The 10,643-nt window shown below is 32.6% G+C and overlaps 1 protein-coding gene across 2 annotated transcripts in view; it reads right to left on the bottom strand.

Moving 5' to 3' along the window:
- Nucleotides 1–1,687: 1,687 nt before the first annotated feature.
- Nucleotides 1,688–10,643, bottom strand: part of LOC124362934 (perlucin-like) — a 275,641-nt gene continuing 266,685 nt past the window's right edge. For both annotated transcript variants that reach the window (XM_046817830.1, XM_046817831.1), the window contains exons 3-5: nucleotides 7,977–8,041; nucleotides 4,498–4,606; nucleotides 1,688–2,044 (exon numbers count right to left, since the gene is read on the bottom strand). In XM_046817830.1, coding sequence (XP_046673786.1) covers nucleotides 1,806–2,044; nucleotides 4,498–4,606; nucleotides 7,977–8,041 — 413 coding nt within the window. In that variant the 3' untranslated portion in view covers nucleotides 1,688–1,805. The remainder of the gene's footprint in view (nucleotides 2,045–4,497; nucleotides 4,607–7,976; nucleotides 8,042–10,643) is intronic.

The following is a 10,643-nucleotide window of genomic DNA, read 5'->3' as shown; positions in this document are numbered from 1 at the left end:
GTATTCTGTTTAGAAGAATACATTTTTATATACCACTGTAAATGTAATTTACCGAATTTCATCTCTTATTTGAAAGAGAAAAGGCTTTCGTTAGGTTAACAGTTTTATATTTATAATCTTACAGTCTATTTTTATAACTGTCCTTGAAATTAAATACGACTATTTTAACCAGCATATTTTTCTTTTCCTTTGCTATGTTATGTAGATATTCACTAAAAAATTGAAATCCATTTTTTCAGAATTAAAATCAACGTTACTGAGTCATCTTTTACTTTGAGTATAATAACAAATAACGGGCTAAACCAGTAAATCTAGATTGAATTAGGAAAATATGGTGCCTATTTATTAGACTAAAATAACTTATTAACAAAAGAAATAACTTATTGTTAGTCGGTTATAAAAATCGTTTGTTTATGCCATCAATAACTAGCAATCTCTACTGCGCTATCTGTGCTCCTTAATCTGTTGGTTGCCTCCTGCCTTGACAACAGGTTAAAGCTTGAATACCAAAACATTCTTCCCTTATAAAACGTCCCATTATATATGATTTTGTTTCAACGACCAAATACAATGCAGTCTTCACTCCCGGATGAGTTAAGGCGTGCGACCCGATCCTGCTGTGATATACTAGAACCAATATATAAAGAGAACAACTAGAAAGACAGGTTGGTTGGGTTCTATTTCCATGCCATTATAACATAAGTATTAGTAACAGTATATAATCCAATCCTTCATAACGGCATGTCCAAAAAGACCGTAAAATAACTTTTGAAACGTACAACGTACAAGTGTAAAATGAGAAAGTCCGTCGTTAGGCTATCTACTACTGTTCGTTTCCTCAGTTAGACGAAGGAGTTAATAAACAAACTAGTATAAGCAAAGGTCAAGATGGGTACAATCTAATAGATCTTGATATGATGAGAATATCAATCACCTAAAAAGAATCTGTAAACAAAGAACTCTAATATTTTTAAAAAATAATTGTACAGCTGTGAAAATATCGGTTATTTAAAGGTTTTTGAAAATAGTACAACATTTAACGAAACGCTCTTTTAAGTTAAAATAATCAAGCGACTTGTTTTGATATAGGGAAAAAAAGATTACATTATTTTTACTTGCCATAGAAAAATTCTAAACTAATTGAGTAAATGAGTTTTGACAATAATAAAAAAAATAGTCTCTTATCTATTCCAAATTACTTATCGTGAGGAATAAGACACGTAATAATATAATATTTATTATGTTAATAGTACGTAGTTTAAGAATATCATTTTTCATGGAATAATAATAACTATATTGGCAATTACTAATCCTTTAGTAGAAGTTTGTTTTTGCTTTGTATTTTATATATCGAATAACTGTGGCAATTGTCTAAAACAATCATCCATTACAGTTATTAAGGACTACCATAATAGTATAATTGTTTTAGTTATCTTTCCCATAGTAATGTCTTAGGGAAAAGATCATTACAAACTCGAAGTCAACTACAACTAAGAGTGAGTGAAGAGATGTTAACACTACCGCCCCCTCGTGACGGACAGTCTTCTGAGGTGGTATTAATAAACCAAATGTGTTAAAGCAAGTTTCTGGAGTCAAGGGTCCGTCTCTGGGCAACCAATTTACATACCTTGGTACTGACTCAGGTAAAACCTAATGACACAACTCGGTGAATGGTAAAACCATTGTATAAATTTGTAATATTTTTTTTAATTTTTACTTAAAATTAACATTTCTGATAGAACCATTGATAAAAATGTGGCACTACCATTTCTGTGTGGTGGTATAAAATGCAACCTACAGACACACTATAAATCGTAATATTCACAAATGAAATGTAAGATATCCAAGCAGTTCTTGTCATTCCAGCGGTAGTGACCCGGCTCCCAGAGCTCCAAGCAGTGTTCTCCCGCGTGCAGATTTAACCAGTTGCTAGGCTGTCCAGGAGTCCAGTCTGTGAAGGTTACCTGTTGCCCTGTGCTCATCCATGTCCATGTTTCGGTCAGGGGGTAGTTCATTCCTGACGTCCAGAACTGAGGCTTCTGCCCTGAAATGGACATTATAATTATGGTAAAGTCATCATAAGTTAGATTACGCACAATTATAAGTACCTACAAACCTATGTAAAGGATCTCCCTATGCTCATATATGTCCACGTGCTTTCCAGTGCGAGGTTCATCCCTGACATCCAGCACTGGGGCTTCTGCTCTGGAACGGGCATTACAATTACACACAAACCTTTGGAAAGGATCTCCCAAGTCCACGTGCTGGCCAGTGCGAGGTTTATCCCTGACATCCAGCACTGGGGCTTCTGCTCTGGAACGGGCATTACAATTACGCAAAAACCTTTGTGAAGGATCTCCCCATGCTTATCCATGACCACGTGCTGGCCAGCGCGAGGTTCATCCCTGACACCCAGAATTGTAACTTATTGCCATAAATAAGACATAACAGTTAGGTACCCTTTTTAAATGTATTAAAATTAATGTTGAATGTCTGATGCAAATTACACCTAACTACAATCTCTGTCAAATGTGTAGGCCTAATTCCAGTCTAAGGAAAGAAATGCTTTTATTTAATTTAAATTAATGTGTCATCCAGATTTACAAGAATGGAGAGAAAAAGAATTCAAAAGAGAATAAAAGTCACTAATTAGAAAGACTATTGTACAGATAGATTCACATCTATAGTCAACTACGTAGATCTTCCTAAACAGCAAATCTTCAAGTGTTGTGTAATGCGTACTACAGTTACAAACTATTGTCTGTATAATAAATTCATTTTATTACGTTAGCGTACAGATAACATTTGCTTTACAAGAATTATTTTTGTTATTGTATTAAAATAAATATAGCGCAAATAAATATAGAATATAATTTATCAAAATAATTATATCAAAATATAGTGAGGCATTTTATTTCAATTAGAAACACGTTTTCTTCTTTCTTAGACGCTTACCTAATAGAAATATGGAGTAAAATGACACATTTATAGTGTTAGGCCAACTTTATTCAAACATTTTATTTGTGTCTTGTTCTAAATATAAACTTATATTGTTTGCTTATGGACATAAATTGTTTAAAGGAATCAAAAGAAACCAGGATGGAATTCCACAATAACGATATTTGTTTAAGAGCTTCCAGAATTTTAGTTCGAATTATAAATTCGATTTGGGGAAGGAACCACCTCCTGTCGATATTCCATGGGGAACGATAATGGGCCTAAACCCGACTCATATTATGGAGGAAGTTAATGCTAGTACTGTTTTTTTTTTTTTTATAGTAATTTCAGTATCCTTAAATTATTTTAGTATGTGTCTTTTTATGTGCTTTATACAATTTTATCTTAGCCTGTGACTACGGAGTACACAATGTAAATTTGTGCATCTTTTAATTTTCGAATTAGAATAATTGCTTTAATTAAAGATTTCAAAGTGTAGTCTGTATGAAAATTCTATTATTGATAACTGCTACTGATATTACAATTCCTACAAGCAAAAGATTTCTAGTGTCCATCGGTCGCCGGTAGTATTAACTAAAAGTTGTAATACATTATCTCCTGTATTGAATGGAACAATTAGTCAACATTATGTGATATCAAAGACTTCTTCAGTGATTCACTGATCTTTTTCTCGATAACACATCTTCCAACTAATCTATTAAATCTTTAAATAATGCAACAATCCTTAACCTTAAATATATTCAATGTTATATTTTTCCAAAAGTTATTGGATGAGTTAAATACTTCTCTCTGCAATGAATTGTAAAAATTTGTATTGCATACTTCATTTGTATTCGATAAATTATGTTTAAATTCAAACTGTACTGTAAAATATTGTTATCTTAGTTTTTTATGTTTTTGTAAATAGATTATTTATTACAAACAATGTTATACTTGACTTATAACACAGCTCTGACTTGGATCAAATAAATAAAAAACAGTATTTTTTATTATGTACAGGGATTTATCTCTCAACTGAACTCATTTTACAATTGGGGCAATTAATTTCTATCCTAAAAATAAAATAAACTTATAATTTTTTCATAATGCATGCAACTAAATAGTACCTGAACCCAGTTAAACGTGACTAAATTGACGTACTAAGTACCTGATAAAGGAGTAATAAAACCTTTTTAAAAACGTATATCCCATCCATATATTTTAGAATATTTTTATAAGATAGAACTTCTTTTTTAACAAGAAGGAAAGAATATAAATAATTAAAATAAACATTGAGTCACATAAGATCTTGCTCCACCGGGACTACAAACCGGATCTCTCACTTGCTAGGTTAGTGCGCTACTGCAACATGACAGAGCCCTTTTTACAATTCAATAATTATTTTGGCGTTTCTGTCGCATGTTTGTTTAGGTAATCAACCTAGCATATGATCCAAGACCAAATACGTGTTAAAAGACTTTTTATTCATTACAACATTCATTAAGTTGCGTAAATGGTAAAAAGCTAATTTCCTAATGTTATTGCATGAGGTTTACTTACCCGACTTGTTGATCTCCGCTTTGACTATCTCGCTCTCCTCGAAACTCGAGATGGTTGCAAGCCTTCCGTTGTGATTCATACAATGAACCATAGCACCGTACCAGTTTGCCTATTGCAAGATATTTTAAACATTATTTGCATAATAAAAACAAATACCTCAATTTTATGTGTAGGGTAAAATTTAGTGAGATATTTCCTGAAATAAAATGTAAACAAATGTCACTATGTAAACTGTACAAAAACACTGCAATTTAGGTAGAAATTAGCAAATCGTACAATAAGCTTAGGCCACACAAAGGTATTGTGTTACAACAACGCTATTTCTAAAAGATTCACTTATCCAACTGCTGCTGACATCTGACTTCTTGTCAGCATGTTTTTTATTCGTTATTTGCCAAACTATTACTAGCAAAACCCTTTAATATATTCCGTTCAGCCCATTTTAAAATCCCATATCTGTGTATACAATGTGGTCGCCGATGATATATATTTTTGTAATGATGCTTTTTATTTAGATTTAATTTTAAATTTGCTTTAAATACCTTTATGTTACTATTTATTTTTGTGTTTGTCCTACCAATGATTTACATCAGACCTTCTTCTACTGGTGAATATTAAGTGGCGATTCTCAACTAAGATAGTGATAAATCAGGGAACGGTATTGGACCCTTATTATAATAAAGGGTTATTCTTATGGTATAAATTATTCCTATCAAGATTGAAGTTTCAACCACTTAAGAATAATTTATTTAAGTGCGTATAAATAAAGCAGTATATATAATTCATTCGTATTCTTTTAAAACTGTACGATTTGAGACATGCTGACCGACAGTAGAGATTAATATTGTTAACCTGTTACACAGTGGTAGAAATTTGAGATGGTTTCAAACTAGGGTGTAATGGTACGTTATTTCTGTTAATTGCAAGTTTTAGTCTACCTGTTTGGATGCTGCTTTACCAAGGTGATCAGGTTACCTTTGGATGATGAGGGGATGGTATTAGTTATTAGAAGGACAACTTAAACATACTAAACATATAACCGAATCAGAATAACCATGAGTCTCACTTTACGTAAAGCCTAAGGAATTGTCAGAACTATCATTGTTCACTGAAACATTAATTGATAGCAATTTTTAAGACATAATCATTCTCAAATATAGCAAACTTGTTATTTTCTTATATTTATTTTAAGTACAATATTAAGTTTATTTTTATAATAAAAGGCCATATAATATTTAGACTTAAACTGCACGTCCTCATGGACCAGGATGTGAGGATCTTTTGATAATGAATAAGTAAGAAAGTCAGTACATTACAATATTGATATTATTGATAAAATGTCCAACGTTGACACAGGGTCAAAACCTTATCAAGTCAGACCTTAATTCCAACGCCCTATATCCTCATGTTACCGGCTATCACGTATTTTGTTTAAAACGTAAGGATGTGATCCTATGTGTCAAAGTGTGTGTGTGTGTGTGTGTGTGTGTGTGTGTGTGTGTGTGTGTGTGTGCGTGTGCGTGTGTGTGCGTGTGTGTGTGTGTGTGTGTGTGTGTGTGTTTGTTTGTTTGTTTTAATGTGTAGGACACCCTATATAAACAAAATTTTATCACTATTAGGGTAACAGTTACTATTTGTTGATTATTTTTACTGTAAAAAAATTATGATTTAATGAAATAATTTTGATTTTGAGAGAAAAAAATTATTTATTTTTCTTATTTAAAATAGTTATCTTCCAGGAAAGAAATGAATTTGTTTAGAGTTACGTAATTATTTTTTTTAAATTAATCAAATTATCATAGGCAAATATTTTTAATCTTTTAAGACATTATTACAAATAATTCTAAATAATCAAGCTGAAGTTTAGAGTTACTAGTAGAGGATGACCCAGAGGTTTCTAATTTTTTTACATCGTATTTGAGCAAAGTCCATCCATGTTGATCTCCTCCACAAACTAACCCTACTTAAATTTCAATAACCTCATTGGTACTGGCTCCAGTAGTTGTTCAGGATCTTATGAAAATCATCCATTAGCTCTCAGGCAAAAGTTCAAATCACTCAAATTTGACATATGTATGGTTTATTTAAAAAACGGTGAAACCATATTGTAAACAATTATATCAACTAGTCAATCTATCTTTTATACAGGGAGATTTTCCCTCTTTCCTGAAAATCAGAAGTCAGTAATTTTGTTTTGAAATATAGTTAGTTTTATATAAATAAGTAATGAATACATAATATCTAAATTTTCTTGGTTAGCAGCCAAATATAAAAAAAAATGTATTCGACTGGAATGCTCCAATTTCTGAATAAATGCAACCGTCTTTCTTCGGTTTCAAAAGGGGTAAGTTGACAATAAACGCGTTGGTAAGTCTAGTCGACATAGCTGTAACGGGATTGGAAGGTCAAGATTCCATTTATGTGTGTTTCTGGACTTGTCTATAGCATCTGGCTGTGTTGACCACTAGAAGAAAAGTTCGAATTATATTGCATTGGAGGCGGCCTCTTACAGTGCAGGTGAGCCATTTATCAGCCGTCTCAGCTCAGTTATATACCAGTCAACACAAATAGTTCATATCTTAAATAATCTCTCTGAACCGATTCGCCTGAACTGTGTGGTTCCTCAGGGATCAATCAATTTAAGTCAGATAGTTTTTTTATCTATGTCAATGACGTAGAGTCATCACTGCTACAAGGAATACTCGGACAGTACGCTGATAACACAACATTTTGTTTCATGATTGGCATTATAACGCATTATTAAGCTGACGATGGCTGCGTAGTATGGATTGATTTATCCCTACCTTAACTACGGTGTAGTGTTGTAGGGACACAAAAGGCCAGTTATCCTAAGCTTTCAAAAGCAAGAGGTTCAGATAATTGCACGATTAAAGATCAGCGGGTCATGCAAGGAAGCCTAAATGTTGTAAATAATGGCTCTAATTAGACTGTAAATTTTAGAAACAGCATTATCATTTATCCTAAATGCCCTTTGACTACCAGTCGATAAGAAATTGGAGGCAGACCACTATCAGACTAGGAGACTCAGGGCATGGGTTACGATCACTTATCTTTACTGGCAGGGGTTCGCTTTATTATCAAATGACCAGGTACAATAAAACGTTCCACAACGCCTAAGGCAACAAAATTCCGTTTGAAATGGTTTTATAGTGATTCAAGCATTTTATAATGCTGACGGGTTTATGGCATACGCCTAGGTATGACCTTTCACAACTTACACTGACAACCTAGGATGTGAGGAAATTAATATGAATAAAAAGTATTATAAATAAAGTGTATATTTGTCTGGAGCTTCAATTTAAAGTGACTATTGGAAATATTAGGTCAATTTTGTCGATTGATATAATTTATATTATGTAAATGGCAATAAATATATTTAATGCTGATTGATTTAACTTGATTTGAGAAATACGGTTTAGAGAAAAGGTGTGGTTTTATTTTATTTTTATAGTTTTTACCTTAACGGTTTCCACTTGATAACGCTTTTTTGCTCCTGGGAATGGTGGCCAACTTCCCGCAGGATCTGAAAAAGATTTTCTGAATTATGTAAAATTATTTTCAACAATAAAATACAGGACTAATGGGAATAAAATTTCACTGTACAATTGTTTACATACATTTTTTTACTTATTTATAACAAAATAATAAACTAAGTAAAAAATCCATTACATTTCAATTTCTAAACCCTAAAAAAACCAAATTATCTAAGTGTATACGTACCAATCGGGAGAGAAAAAAATAACAATACATTAAATTTTTTAAATGGGTTCGAGTCCCGGCGGAGCAAGTACTTTTTGCGATTCAATGTTTATTGAAATAAATTAAATTCGGCTATTGCCATTTATACAAATTTAATGAATGTAAATAGAAGTCATTTGACAGGTATTTGGTCTTCCGATCATATGTTAGTTTGGTTATTTTAACACATATGTGAAAGAAACGGCCAAATACAAAATAATTGAATCGTAAAAAGTGGGGGCTCTGTGGTGTAATGGTAGCACATTCACCCGGCAAGTGAGAGATCCGGGTTCGAGTCCCGGCGGAGCAAGTACTTTTTGCGATTCAATGTTTATTGAAATATATATATATATATAAGTAGATATGAATATGCCGATTCTGGCGCACTTTTGGGACAGACAGAAAATCAAGGGAAAATACTGTTTAAAGGACAATAAACGAATCTGTAAAATCAAACAGTAAGGCGGTTCTAGCTCACTTTTGGGACAGACAGAAATTCCATACAAAATACTGTTCAATACACCATAAATATGTAAAAACAATTCACAATACAATCTACTTAAATAAACTATGGTAAACTGTATTCAAGCAATATTTCAAGATAATAATATGGCGGTTCTGGACCACTTTTGGGACAGCCCAAAAATCAATACAAATACTGTTCAATACACCATAAATATGTAAAAACAAGATAATAATATGGCGGTTCTGGACCACTTTTGGGACAGCCCAAAAATCAATACAAATACTGTTCAATACACCATAAATATGTAAAAACAAGATAATAATATGGCGGTTCTGGACCACTTTTGGGACAGCCCAAAAATCAATACAAATACTGTTCAATACACCATAAATATGTAAAAACAAGATAATAATATGGCGGTTCTGGACCACTTTTGGGACAGCCCAAAAATCAATACAAATACTGTTCAATACACCATAAATATGTAAAAACAAGATAATAATATGGCGGTTCTGGACCACTTTTGGGACAGCCCAAAAATCAATACAAATACTGTTCAATACACCATAAATATGTAAAAACAATTCACAATACAATTTACTTAAATAAACTATGGTAAACTGTATTCAAGCAATTTTTCATGACAGTATGACAACATAAATTGTGGAATTTATAATACTCGAATGTTGAATTTAGAATATGTTGGCATTACCGTTGAGCGAGAAATGTTGGTAGCACTGCGCGGCACACAGGAGAACAGCCTTTCCCGTCCAGACCTCACACTAGTCAGTCATATTTAAATTTTACTCTATACTTTTGATCCAGGAATGTTAAAAGTTCACTGTTTACTGGTTTAATATCGCATTCTCTTCATCTTCAGCTCTATTTGGAACAAGACTTAGTGAAATTAATCCGTAGTGACAAGTTCAGTGCTTTATATTCTACAATTTTAACCACGTTACACCATCTTTAAGACTCATCCATCATAACATCTCTTCCTTCAAGACAGTGTGAATCATTCAGTTCATCAAGACATTTTCTAATCATGCCTATTTCATTACTTCAAGCGACACTATGATGTGGTCTACAGTCACTGATCTGCGTTGTGCAACATCTCGAAGCAGCGGACGTGTTATCACCATGACGTGATCTGCAGTGTTGTGCAACATCCTGAAGCAGCCGACGGTCAAGGACTTGTTATCAACCGCAGCCTCACACTCTGAACATCTGGCTACACTGCCTCAACACTCCGCAACACCTTGTTTCATCACTCGACCCCTTTCTGCACCCTCCAACCACGTCATCGCAACCCTCACGAAGAATGAAGATCACAGATGAGTTCTTAAAGAAATTAAGCTTAATCTATAGATTTAATAATGTAAATAGCGCTTATCAACACCTTCATGAACTAATTTCAAAAACCTTTCTAAAAAATAACAAACCAAAATTCAAAATTCATTCAGATGACAAAAATTGGCTTACAATTGGCATTCAAACCGCCGTTAAAGTTAGAAATAAACTGTATAGACAAAAGAGATTTGAACAAGCAAAATTTTATAAATCGAAAATTAAACATTATAGCAATATTTTAAAAGAAAACTATTATAAAGAACTGATTGAAATGTCATCTGATTCAAAAACCAAATGGAATATTATAAACAAATTTTTAAATAAATCCAAAAAACCTTGTAGATACACAGGTGATTTAAATACAATGAACAAATTCTTTGCAAACATTGGTTCAGAATTGGCTTCAAAGATTCCAGATCTAGAAAACGAAAAAATGAAATCAAATCCGAACTCTATATATCTCTCTGAAATTACCAAACTAGAAATTGAGACCAAAATTAAACTTTTAAAGAATGATAAAGCAAGTGGATCAGATAAAATTCCAATCAAACTAATCAAAAATCTTGTATAC

The sequence above is a fragment of the Homalodisca vitripennis genome, chromosome 5 (assembly GCF_021130785.1).
Source record: "Homalodisca vitripennis isolate AUS2020 chromosome 5, UT_GWSS_2.1, whole genome shotgun sequence".
NCBI lineage: Eukaryota > Metazoa > Arthropoda > Insecta > Hemiptera > Cicadellidae > Homalodisca > Homalodisca vitripennis.
This window is presented reverse-complemented; position numbering and strand designations above follow the sequence as displayed.